This window comes from Mesoplodon mirus (assembly GCF_964341445.2).
Source record: "Mesoplodon mirus genome assembly, chromosome: 16".
NCBI lineage: Eukaryota > Metazoa > Chordata > Mammalia > Artiodactyla > Ziphiidae > Mesoplodon > Mesoplodon mirus.
Genome location: NC_138992.1, coordinates 66,564,204 through 66,578,258, shown reverse-complemented (window position 1 = coordinate 66,578,258; position 14,055 = coordinate 66,564,204). Strand labels below are relative to the sequence as shown.

The following is a 14,055-nucleotide window of genomic DNA, read 5'->3' as shown; positions in this document are numbered from 1 at the left end:
GGTGGGGCCGCAGGCCAGGCTCGCGGGTCCAGCAGTGACAGGACCCGGAGCGCGCAGAGCGCCGCACCCGAGGGGGCGGGACGCCGAGGGCCGCGCGGGGCCTGCTGGGAAAGCGAGTTCCAGGCTCGCGGAGAGGCGTGTCCGGAAGCGGCGGCGGGAGCCCAAACTTCCCGGGGTGAGCGGACGGTGTCCCTGAGGGTTGAGCTGTCCCGCCAGGGCGTGTCCCCGCAACCTTCTCTCGGCCTCAGCTCTTCAGTCCTCGGGTGCATCCCTCCTCACTAGTTAGGAGGCGCGGTCTTCGGACTTGAGACAAATCTAACCATAAAATTTGCGCGGCCGTTATTGTTCAAGCAAAAATGCGAGCTATTTTTGCCAAACATCGTAGCTGCTGAACTAGCGAAGACTGTAGCAGGAAACCGAATATCAAGAATGAGCAGGAGTGTGACAGGTGAAAAAGTTTTTAGCTGGACACGTGCTTGGAACGGAAAAGGGAAATAATCCAGGTCGGCGGCTGGTCTCCAAAGTGCTTAATCTCCTCCCCGGCTCTACGGCAAGTAGCTGCCGTGCGCGGTGAAGGAGCCCTGATCCAGGAGAAGAATGCAGGAAGACCGGAGCGGACTGGGAATTTCGCCCAGATAAATGAGTACGGTCGTCAACAGTAGAAGGTGACCTTCCTTCGCAGGAGAGACAAGAGGACGGGGCAACTTCACTGGAGGAGCTTCTGGCAGTTAAAACTACTCTAGAGGTTTCAAGTCTAATAACTACAAACTGCTCAGTTCAAGTGGTATAAAAGTAGATTAACTACAGTAAGGATTAGAAACGGTAAAGGATCCAAATTTGCAAGGTAACATGCTCTACTGCATGGAGCACGAAACCACAGCTTAATATTGTAACAAACTTACATTGTGCTATTTTGAAAGTTTACGCATCAATTTTTGCAAATAGGAGATGCAGGTGCAAATGTGAATTAAGAGGAGCTTGCATGCACTACTTTCAAAACTTAAAACACCTGCCTTTTTATAGTTCCTTTTTCTCAAGGTATGGGTTCTGGGAAGGTATAACAGCTTTTCTTTCAAATCACTCCTTGGTGTGTTGCTAGTTCACTTAAAAAAACAAACAAACCCTAATTTAGAAAGTAATGTCTTTTGAAAACAGTGTTTTCTTTACTCCTGGGTCACACATTACTCCGCTTATTTACATCCTAACAGGAAGCAGAGTTTCTACTATATTTTAGGCTGTAGTCTAAAAGGTATACAGAATAACTTTTTAGAGCTTGAAGAGAGTTGTTTTAGATTTTGACAGCAAACTAAGTCCCTCTCATTTTAGAGATAGAGAAAAACATAATTCCTCAGAAAGATAACATCGCAAATTCATTTAAATTAGTTACCAAAAAAACAGTGTGGAATTAAAGTGGTTCACAGTCATTTGAATACACATACTCAAATATAACCTGTGACTTGCGTCTTTTTAATCAAAATATATTTAATAAAGAATTTTAATTCAGAGTGTATAAAGAACTCTCAAAACTCAATAATGAGAAAAAAAAAAGAAGCAATAAAAAGGGCAAAAGATTAGAGCAGACACTTCACCGAAAAAGATAAGTAGCATGAAAAGATGCTCCACATCATTAATCATTAGAGAAATGCAAAGTAAAACCACAATGAGGTACTACTACACAGCTATTAGAATGGGGGGAGGGGGACTGTAAAAAGTGTTGGCGAAGATGAAGATGCTGAGCAAGTGTAACTTTTCCTACACTGCCGGTAGGAATGCAGCTGAAACAGCCACTTTGGAAAACAGATGTTTACAGTGGCTTTATTTGTAATCACCAGAAGCTGAAAACACAAGGAACTTTGTCACACATTTACTCCTCAGCCCCCAAGAGTTATTTTTGAATAGTCTGTTAATGCTTCTCAAGTCTTTCCACAGAGGTATAGGGAGGAAAACCAAGGGGAGACAGGGGTTGGGGACAAGTGCTGGAAATTTCTTTGAAAACTGTCTTATTTTTGAAAACTCATTTTTTATATTTAACATGAGTTTTCAAATTATTTACTTTCTTACTCCAAATCTTTAAATAAATCACCTCATTATTATTAAATAAATGAGCAGAAGGTACACCATGCTCATCTTTCACATGGCTGCACCAGCTTCTTATCCTCCTGCAAAGGCCAAAGGTTTGCTAACTTAGTTTGAAAAGCTTATGCTGGTTTAATATAGTACCTAATAGACTATAGTTTTCATAGAGCTGTATCAACCATTCCCATAAGTAGATTTTTGTCTGTTCTATTTATTGTTAGATCCTCAGTCCCTAGAATAGTGATTCACCCAGATGCTCAATAAATATAACTGTAGAATGAATGGAAAAATATAAATAAGTGCAGTAAGTAAATATTTATGCTTACAGGGATGCAACAAGTACAAATTAAACCAGATTTGAAACACGATTTTATGACTACTAAGGTAGCAAAATCTTTCTAAATCCTGCCAACAAAGTTTGAATAATTCCTTGATGTTAGTATTGAAACTGGTATAATCCTTTTGGAAAGCAATACCAAGCAAAAGCCATAAATGTGTGCACAGCCTTTGACAAAAATTTAGAATATAATTCAATACAAGCAAAAAAGATGTGCTTGAGTACTTATAGTAGTGTATTCCATTAGAGCCCCAGTTTGGAAGCATTCACATTTTGAGGCTAGCTTAAATGGTTCATCAGCAGGAAAAAACAATTATATAGCCAATAAATATAGGGTCATATTAAGACAATGCCATTAAACGGCTATTACACTTCTAGGCCCTTCTAGGTGCTTTGCATGCATTCGTCTTTGGTAATATCCACAACTTCTATAATTGTTAACAACCCTATGAGATAGGTACCGTTACTTTCCTCCACTTTATAAATGAGGAAAATTGGGCACAAGGAAATAGCACAAATATGGTATGTAAAATTTGTCCCAATATTGATAATGCTAAATAAATATGCTTTGGCAGAATAATGAAACCATATATTATGTATTTGATATGAAAACCAAAATCAGGTTTAGAATGCTACTTTGAATACATAACTGTATGGTCCAACTTCTGTCTGCCCACCACCAATATATTTTGCTAATCTGTACATTTAGGGTGCTATTTTAAATTTGATGGAAATTATAAATAGAAACCATACTAACATAAGCAGCTATAGAATTCTTAGTTTGTCTTTTAAAGGCAAAAGTAAGGGTGGTTGAACTGCAAGAAAAAATATATACTGTAAGAGAAAAAAAATGTTTTAAAGTGTCCCAGTTTCAACCCAATATTCCTTGCTCTACCCTTTTCTGGTAGATAGAATAATGGCCCCCCCAAATATGTCCACATCCTAATCCCCAGAACCTGTGAATATATTACCTTAATGGCAAAAGGGACTTTGTAGATGTGATTAAGTAAGGATCTTGACAAGGGGAGTTTGGAATATCTAGGTGGACCTGGTGTAATCACAAGGGTCCTTAAGAGTGGAAGATGGAAGCAGAAGAGTCTGAGGAGATTGAAGATGCTATGATGTTAGCTTTGAAAACGAAGGAAGGGGTCGTGAGCCAAGGAATGCAGGTAGCCTTTAGGAACTAGAAAGTCAAGGAAACGGATTCTCCCCTAGAGCCTCCGGAAAGGAACACAGCCCTGCTGACACCTTGACCTTAGTTCAAGGACATCCCGTTGCACTTCTGACATCCAGAACCTTAGAATAATAACTTTGTTTTTTGTTTTTTTGGGGGTTTTTTTTGCGATACGCGGGCCTCTCACTGTTGTGGTTTCCCCCGTTGCAGAGCACAGGCTCCGGACGCGCAGGCTCAGCGGCCATGGCTCACGGGCCCAGCCGCTCCGCGGCATGTGGGATCTTCCCGGACCGGGGCACGAACGTGTGTCCCCTGCATCAGCAGGTGGACTCTCAACCACTGCGCCACCAGGGAAGCCCGCAATGTGATTTGTAAACATCCTATTAATTCTTTAGGTCTCAGCTAATACATCACCTCTTGGGAAGCTTTCTCTAACCACTAGCAGGTCAGGGTAGTTCCTCCTGTAGTGTCATCCCACACCACTCAGTATTCCCCCTAGATTTGCACTTGCTTATTTAAATGTCTCTCTCCTTCACTAAAAATATAAGCATAACAAAGGCAGGTGAGAAATGTCTTTCTGTACATCTAACACAACATTGTAAATCAGCTATGCTTCAACTAAAAAAAAAAAGATGTATGTGACCACCAAATTTTACTTCTTTGCTAAATTACGAATGTAGCACTGAGGTTAAGAGCACAGTGTATGGAGTCATAAACATCTAGGTTTAAATCCCAGCTGTGCCATTAACTTCAGGACCTTGGGTAAACTACCTTACCTACCTGAGCCTGTTTCCTGAAAGATGAATAAAATTATGGTACTCAACCACAAAGAGTTGTTTTGAGGATTAAACTAATTATTTCATGTTGTGTTTTGCCTATTGCCTGGATATACGGAAAGGGTCACTAAATGATAGTTATTATGCTCGTGTTTATTGCTTGTCTCCATTACTGCGGTGTAAACTCTAAGAGTCACGTGGAAGTTGTCTCATTTAGAACAGTTTCCCCAGTTCCTAGAACAGAAGCTTGGCATTTGATCAGTGCTTAATAAAAAGTTTTAAATGAATGAAGAAGGATTCAAGTATAATATGTTGATCCCATAAGCCAAATAAGTATGAGGTAGATCTCATACTGCACGTTTCTTTTTTTTTTTTTTGCTTTTTTAAAATTAGTTATCCATTTTATACATATTAGCGTATACATGCCAATCCCAATCTCCCAATTCATCCCGCCACCACCACCACCACCCCTGCTTTCCCCTCTGGGTGTCCATACATTTGTTCTCTGCATCTGTGTCTCTGTTTCTGCCGTGCAAACCAGCTCTTCTGTACCATTTTTCTAGATTCCACATAATGTGTTAATATACAGTATTTGTTTTTCTCTTTCTTACTTCACTCTGCATGAGTCTCTAGGTCCATCCATGTCTCTACAAATGACCTAATTCTGTTCCTTTTTATGGCTGAGTAATATTCCATTGTATATATGTACCACATCTTCTTTATCCATTCATCTGTCGATGGGCACTTAGGTTGCTTCCATGTCCTGGCTATTGTAAATAGTGCTGCAATGAACGTTGGGGTGCATGTTATCTTTTTGAATTATGGTTTTCTCAGGGTATATGCCCAGTAGTGGGATTTCTGGGTCGTATGGTAGTTCTATTTTTAGTTTTTTAAGGAACTTCCATACTGTTCTCCATAGTGGCCGTATCAATTTACATTCCCACCAACATGTACATGTTTCTTTCTATATATATAACTGACAAACAGGAATAATCCCCCCAGATTCTCACACTATCCATTTTTAGATAAAGAATTACGTGGTATGATAAATGAACCAAAGGCAGGTTTAGTTCCAAAGAAGAAAGAGTACAAATTTGAAGAACACAAGTTTTTCACCTCAGTATACCATATACAGTTTAGAAAATCAATTAAAAACTTACTTCAATTTTTCTATATACATTTTTAATGATTAGAAACAATCAACTATGCAGTCAGAATTGCAGTTACTGTGGTCTGAAAAAGCCAGTCAATAAAAATAAAATCCATACTGAACTGTCATAAGTAGGATGTTTGTCTTAGTCACTGAAGTTTTTGAGAGCTCCAAACTATGTAGTATGTGACCAGTGACACGCATGTACAAGACCTCAAGTCCAAGTTTGGGACAAGTGTAGCCAAGTCACAAAGCAAAGCTAATTATGTTTAGTTATCTTGGGGCTCATACCAATGTCGTTTTTCCCATCAGCACTATGCCTTCAGCAAGTGAGACCACAACGACGTGGTCAGCAGAACAAGAGCGTAACAACTGTAAAACAAGTTTATAGTAGAAATGGAGGTCTTGAAAGGCTCGTGACTTGCCTTAGGTCACAGAATAAGTTAGTCACAGAGCAGAGACTGTCAGTTCTCCAGATTTTCAATGTTGCATGTGATCATAAAGCTCTTGCATAAACACTTGGACACATAACCAATACGTTTTTAGCTCATTAATTATATACCACAAATAAAGCGAGTTTCAACATAAACTATTTAAATAACGTATGCCCTTTGTATGGTTTGTCCTACTTAAATGGCAACTGAGCTCTACTGAGTTATTTTGATGTATAAATAACAATAATAGCAAACATTTTAGTGTTTACTATATGTCAGGCACTGTTCTAACCATCTGATATGTGTTAACTGGTTTTATCCTCACAAAAAACCCAGTAGATGTCATTATCATCCTCCCAGAGAGGAAACTGAAGCACAGAGGCCACATAGTAAGCAGCTGCCAGGACTCATCTGTAAGTCTGATATCTGAAGCTACGCTCTGACCACTAACTTAAACAGTCTGCACTAACAAAATGGACATTAAAACTTAAAAGTATGTATCAGTTGTGTTGATTGCTAAGCTATACAAATGTAATTTAGTGCCATTTTCTATATTTCCCTTCATTTCCTCATTATCTCGTTTTTTTTTAAAAGAACGGAACAAGTTTTCTCTTTGTTAGAACATATCTTTGTCTTTAAGTATTCAGTAAGCATCACATGACCCAATTATGTAATATGTCTAAGGAAATGTTACTTACTCTTTTCTAATTGGGTCCATTTCATTTGCATTGAAATCTGCACTAAGGGGAGAAATCACTGTCCCTATATGATATCCCAGTGAAGGAAGTTTTCAAATAAACTTTATTATATTAAGAATTCCTTTATAAAAATCAACTATATTTTCATGCATTATAATAATTAGGTATAATTCCAGGAAACTATGTATTAACTTATAGTTTTATTACTGATATAAAAGAAAACTTCAAATACTGTACAGTGAAGTATGCTGTAGAACTCTATATAGATGGAATACACTATTACCAATTATTTATTACTCAAGTGTAATATATACAGCAATCACAAAATCAGAAAATAATGGATAACAGCCAGTGCTTTAGGGATGGTAGAACATCTATACTATTTTATTGAGCAGTTAAAGCACTTGCTATTTAATTTTTTCTAAATATTTACACTATTACACTTATTTTTTACATATTCTTAATAACATTTCCCTCTAAAAAGCAGACTCTCCAGCTCTTGGCACTAATAAAGTCAAATAAACCTGAAAATACTGACAACCTTTTCAGTCCTTTATTGCTCTACCACAGGCATAAAAGCTCAGGAAGGGACTTGTGCATTCTAAAGAAAAGTATGCAATACCTTAAAAATTTTAAATACTAAGTAATTGATACTCACAAGCAGATAACATCAACTAAAACTTTTTTTTACTAGTTTTCCTTTTCTTTTACAAGAGAATAATCATTGTATTAATATTATACTAAAAAGCATGTAGACGCCATAATTTAAAAAGTTAAATGTCAAATATACAAGTAATGGCATTTTCTCCAATAATTCACAATTTTTACAATTTCTGCTATTTTGGAGCAAACATTAAAATTCTCACAATTTAAGTATTATTAAATATGAATTGAAACACTTAGCATCTCAAAGAATTATTAAGAATGGCAGAACTTACAATTAACTACAAATCTTACATTGGTGATATAGCCCCTTTTGTTATTTCTTAAGTAAACATTCTACTGTGGTATGTTTTCAAGTGAATAGTTCTGGTTTGAAAAATTAATTGTATTGAGAAGAGCCTTGAGGTTATGCAATTTTGTTAAATTACATGATAACCCGGAAATGTAGGATATATCTACCCCAACTTACTTTAGAGTATGTATCTCACTACTACTGTTATAAGAGGTGATTTTAAATTCATATTAAGATGAGTGGAGTTTAATCTGATTTTGCAAAGCCTTTTATGAAAATCTCAATATGGAAACCTTGTTTTGAGAACCATGAATCTCTCAATATCTGCTCTGCAGTATTTTTTGTCTGGGCCAATTAAAATTCCTGTTTGAAAAATGAAGACCAAATGGTATTGATATTCTGAAATAAACATTTTATGATATTGTCACTATATTGACCAAAGCTTAATTAAACACAGAAGTTGTAAGTTTATTTCATACTTAAAGGTTGGTTAGTAGTGAGGTCTAAATTTTTTAGAGAAATGTTCACTAGCAGACAGTTATTAGTAGGTAACTACATAAAATAATACTGTTATAAACTTTGCAGTTAGTAGCTAACATGTGATGTCAGTACAATTCTCAGAAACCTGTCATTAGTATGTGAGTTGCTAGCAAGTGATCTTCCCTGAGGTAAGAGACAATATGCAAAAGTTTGCTAATTTCCAATAAAGTTAGATTCTTAAAAATAATGGCAATAAGGACCTGTGTGGCTGAGAATCAGATACATTTCAGATCGTTATCTTAATTGCAAGCAGTAGGCTTGACTGCAAAAATGAAACTAAAAATCATCAGAAGATATAAAGCAAGTTTCACAGTCAATAGCACTTGCTAAGTTTCTCAGGTCTTGAGCTTAACATTTTCCAATAAAATACCTGAAATATAGTGAAAGGAGGGGAAATGGGCCGTAGGCTTGCTCTTTAACTAGTTCCTGAGTAACCATTCCCTTGGAGTTCATTATATTCTAGCTCATAATATTTGACAGTGTCTTGTTTTCTTCAATTTCAACCAGTTTCTCACAACCAGTATTCTAGACACACATCATCTTCAACTCTACCTGGACTTTGGGTCATATATTCAACCTTGGTATGACTAACTATAAAATGGATTACTGAAGAAAAAATATACAATTATACTTCAATTTTCAGTTAAACACTGCAAATAGAATTTAACTATAGGACTGAATTAGAGTTATAACGTTACATGTAGGGCTAAGAAAATATTTCAACTAATTTATGATCCCTAGGTTGGACTCAAAGTTGCAGATGTATTGGTAGTACTAAAATGGTAGTACTAAAAAAATAATCATTCCTATAATTATGCATTTGATTATGATAACCATATGGAAGGGCAAACGATGATAGTCAAGAACTTAAAGAAATTCTGCTCTAAAACTTTTCTGTGAAGATGATACCTGGCCCACTTCTCAAAAACCATTAATTACTGCAACCAAGTATCAGCTGATCTAAAATAACTTCAAGAAACCTGACCATTCTCAGAATCGAGCCTTTTATTCTTTATCAAGGGAGAAACCAAACTATTATTATAATGTTCACACCTAACCAGCTTCTAAATAGCACTGCTCTGGCAAGAGAAATTAATCGTGTTGTCAGTTATTAGCCTGCCTTCTAGTGTTCACAGGTGCGTTCTAGTTTGACTAAACGCAAAAGTATTTAATAGGGAGATAAAATGTGCATCTGATATTTTTATTTATGCTATGAAATTATATTTTTCAGTTATTAACGAAACACACCAAGCCACAGGTGAAGAAAATATTTGTTAAAAGGTGATTATATCATTTACCTGGAAGCAATGAATTCGTTTGTTAACCAGTTTTCCTGTATTTAAACTAAAAAATGTATGTGGTGGTGGAGGGGCGGGAGGGTGTTCAGTGGCTGAAAAAACCCAAAAATAATTATAGTGGTTAGTGATATTTGTAACTTTTAATTTAACACACAGAAGTCACCTGTACTAACCAAATGGGAAATATTATTTGGTAGCTGCAGTTCTTTATGCAAAACTAGTACATAATATAAAAGTTCTAAAATTTCCTTATATTTAAAGACATAGAGAAAGGTATCTGAAAGTAAATTTAGAAGAAGAATGGAGACAGAATATGGTTTTAAAAATGTGATAATGTGATAAAACTAACCCAAATATGTATCTTGCTCAGGTATCACCTGCAAAATGTCTAGAGTCTCCATTCTTTCCCTATTCAAAATAAAGTAGTTAACTTAATAAGTAGATTCAGTCAGAGATACTTTCATAGAAAGAAACCAAAAACTCCCTTATTTGGAAACACAAGTTAAAGTTCTGTCTATATTCCTTATGAATCAGCAGGCTGACATTTTTAAACACCTGATAATATAATTTCTGATGTACATTTTCTTGAAATGCAAACGGTTCTGCATCTGTTAATACGAGCAAACAGAGACAGCCAGGCTTTGAATGCTCTAGATAAGAGATTGTATTAACATACATTTTGTCTTTCATCCATTCAAACTCAACTTAATTTCAGTGAACAGAGGAAAAAGATGGATTAACGTGTACATTTCAGGATACAGATTTGCAGAATAGGATAAAATAGTGCAATACCAGTCTCAGGATAAACATTCTTTAAGGAGTAAACATGAAAGCTGCTTTTTGAGGAAACTGGCACTAAAGATTTGATGAATACACTATTTAAGCAAATGCCCGGTTGATCAGGGTATGACGCAGTCAAATTTGCATCCAAATCCAAGTGAAGCCAACAAATGAAGAAAATCTTATGGATTCTAAGAAAAAAGGGAAACATTTTTGGTTCAAAGGGGCTCAAATACATTTAGCATATACAAGCTTAAATACCATTGATCAAAATTGTAGAACAATGTAACTCATTCATAAAGATAAATTCTTATTTATAAATGCTCTGTGAATCTGACAAACTCGGAAAATTAGAGATTACTGCTACCATTATTTTTATTATTTTCTACCACACTTTGCAATCAACTTTTCTGCAAGATTAAAGGACAAAAATTTGGTAGTACTTGACCAGGCCAGGATTCAAAATAATGGTAACATATTATCAACAACAGAGCACACACTTGGCTGTGTTGGCTCAGACAGCAACATTACTGAATCACACTGACTTTATCATTCTAGAATAGTTATCTTCCCCTAACCTTGCTCAAATCAGCAAAATGTTATATCATTACACTACATTCTCAAGATAGTTTCACCAAGAATATATATCTCTATGAATGTGTTCATGTTCACAGAAGTGTCAGGATCCCAGTGTCTAATATATCCTTTTATGAATTTCAAGATACAATTTAATTCAGATAACCTTCAAATTTACATAAATCCTTTGACACGCTAATAAATATGTGGAATGGTTACCCTGATGACATCAACATTAGCAAAATCTTATCTCCCCCCAGCCCTAGCCTTTTCAGAAATCAAACATAGGTAGCAAGAGAATTTTCATGTTTTAAACATTAAGACTTTCATGGAATTAAAATTACAATGAACCACATATATGGAAGAAAGTCATCTCAGCGGATCTAATAACTAATTTATAGGAATTCAGCGCCAGCCTGGGCAGCAGTATATTAAAAGCTATTGCCAATCACACACTTGCTATCATGCACTGAATAACAAGATATAATCTTTGAATTATATACGTACAAGATTTTTAATGACTAATCAAGTTATGTGGCCCAGCCAACAAATATTACATGTTCACAATAAACATTCTGCCTTTATTAGCCTCTAATTAAATCAAGAGTGATCCATTGGCTCAGTTGTGTTTGTCAGCTCAGCATCTTGACTATCCATCTCTTCAGGCTCCTCCACGGAACTTCCCTTTTGTGCTTTTGACCTTGTAGCAAATGCTGCTCCCAGTGCCTCTGCCACACACCCATCAGTTGTTTCCGTGTTCAAATTTTCAGTGCCACCAGTTAGAGAAAAAGATTCAGGTAAGCCAGTCTGAAGACTCTCAGGTTTCACAGAAGAACTCACAGCTTCGACTTTCCTTTGAGGAAGATCAGACGGTGACTGCTCTGTACTCTGATCCCGCAAGTGCTTGTCCATCGATGCCTGAATAGAAGAAACCATTTCCTGCAATTTTTTTCGCTGGGCCTCAACCATATCAGGATCAAGCTGCCTGCTGTCTCTCATTGTAACTACTCCAGGAGCTATTCGAAGAAGCTCACTGTTACTAGGAGCAGCTGTGAATACAGACGGCTCTGTTTTAATGGAACTACTAAAGTGTGTCCCTGTGGTCTGCTTCCTTACAACTGGAGTCTCCCTAGCTCTTGGCTCAAGGTGTGGGGTACTGGATGCAGTTCCTAGAGAATGCCCTTTTCCCTGAAAGGCAGTTACATTATGAAGCTGCTCGGATTTCTTTTTCACTACTCCACCACTACCTAGTTTTAATAAGCCATGTGAGGGACTTGACTCCCTACTTCGTGTCGTAGCCTCTGCTCGAACCTGACTTACAGCCTCTTTGACTAAATCTTCAACATCAGGACCAATGGGGAAATGTCCTGCAGCATCCACACACAACTCCAGCCTATCTTCAGAAGCATTATAGACAAAGGTTTTGCCAGGCAGATGTGGAAAAGTGCAGTGCTTGCCATCAGCCATACCTGAAGAGAGGAAGAAGAATTTAACATATTAAAATCTTACTTGAAAGGTGTAGTAAAGACAATTATAATGGAAATAGTAAATTTCCAATAATAATATTTACAGGTAACAGCTTTCAAAACAAACTTAATTAGCAAACAATTTATTACACTTATTAATAGAATTTAATGCTATTACAAAAAAACAAATACCACCATAAACCTTAATGTAGTTTCCCAGGGGATTTGAAATATATCTATCATTAACCTATCACAAGGTTAGGAAAATTAGGCTTGAAACAAATAGCTTGCATAAGAAAAACACTAGCAATTGTGTTAGTGAAACATTTGCTTATAGTAAAGCAATAAGAAAATATACTTTCATTTAGTAAAATTCAAATTATAAACTTTAAAAATACCTATAAGGGCAAAGTGTGGTATACATATGTTGCACAGTGTGTTGAATTAAAAATCATAAGTGATTCTATTAAATTACAGAATACCAGAATAAAAGTTTTCTCGGTGCGTATATATGTATTTTTCACAAATATAAAAAGTATGAACTTTCAAAATAAGATACTCCATATTTAAGTAATAGGTGTGGAGGCACATTTAGGAAAGCTAGGATTAAGGAAGGCACTGTGACTTAAGTATAACTGGAAGAACTGACATTTGGTTACAATAGATTAACAACATCATATTCAATTCAATTCCTTTGAAATAGTTGTACTTCATGTTACAACTCTTATTCCTCTCTGGCAGATCAGAACCACCAAAACAAGAGTGAGTTATGGATGCTCTTCAAATGGCCCAGTGCGATATACTTTCTCACAGTCAATGCAGCAGTAGAGGGTAAGAACTTTCAAGCAGGCTTCCCTTTATTTTCTAGCTGAAGAGTTTGGTCTCACTACATGGTATTTCAACTTTTTATACTTTTTCCAGCCTGGGCATAAAAAAATTGCATGTGTGTTTTAAGCTATCCAATATCTTTACGTTTTAAGTATAGACTCCAAATATGCAAAAATAAGGGTTTTCAACTTTTATGAAACCACAGATTTTCTATGTTTATTTTTTTTATTTTGTTTTATTTTTTTAGAAGCTGACTTCTTCCTCTGCTCAATTCTTTTTTTTTTTTTTAGATTTTCTATGTTTAAAAAAAAATGAACGGGCTTCCCTGGTGGCGCAGTGGTTGAGAGTCCGCCTGCCAATGCAGGGGACACGGGTTCGTGCCCCGGTCCGGGAGGATCCCACGTGCCGCGGAGCGGCTGGGCCCGTGAGCCATGGCCGCTGAGCCTGCGCGTCCGGAGCCTGTGCTCCGCAACGGGAGAGGCCACAGCAGTGAGAGGCCCGCGTACCGCAAAAAAAAAAAAAAAAAAAAAAGAAACTTTTAATAATATATGGGTATGTTTATGGCAAAATATAAAGGCAAAAGCAAACTAGTTTAAAATGAATGAGACTGTTAGTAAGTACTATAGAAATTCAGAGAGGGGAAGGATGAGTGAACTCTGGAATGCTTTGTGGGCACTTAGGTAGTCTCTCTCCAGTTTTGCAGGTTATTAAGAATAGTCCCTTCCTCTCTGAAAAAAGCTACAGAGTGGTTCTAATGTATCTTACTGTGAATATTCCAAATAATCAGAGAAAAAAACAACTTCAAATGAACAAATACCATATAGTAAGTTCAAATAAACACTCATTTCAGTGATAAGTGAAAATCTAACGAGAATTTCCTCTTGTCACATTTTTGGCAGAGAGAACTGACAAAAATAGATGTACAAAAATTAAAATCAGAGATGTCTAAATAGTACCTTTCAGAGCA

The 14,055-nt window shown here is 36.5% G+C and overlaps 1 protein-coding gene across 1 annotated transcript in view; it reads right to left on the bottom strand.

The window, feature by feature from the left end:
- Positions 1 to 6,887: 6,887 nt before the first annotated feature.
- Positions 6,888 to 14,055, bottom strand: part of VCPIP1 (valosin containing protein interacting protein 1) — a 28,160-nt gene continuing 20,992 nt past the window's right edge. The window contains exon 3 of the mRNA XM_082601873.1: positions 6,888 to 12,263. Coding sequence (XP_082457999.1) covers positions 11,395 to 12,263 — 869 coding nt within the window. The 3' untranslated portion in view covers positions 6,888 to 11,394. The remainder of the gene's footprint in view (positions 12,264 to 14,055) is intronic.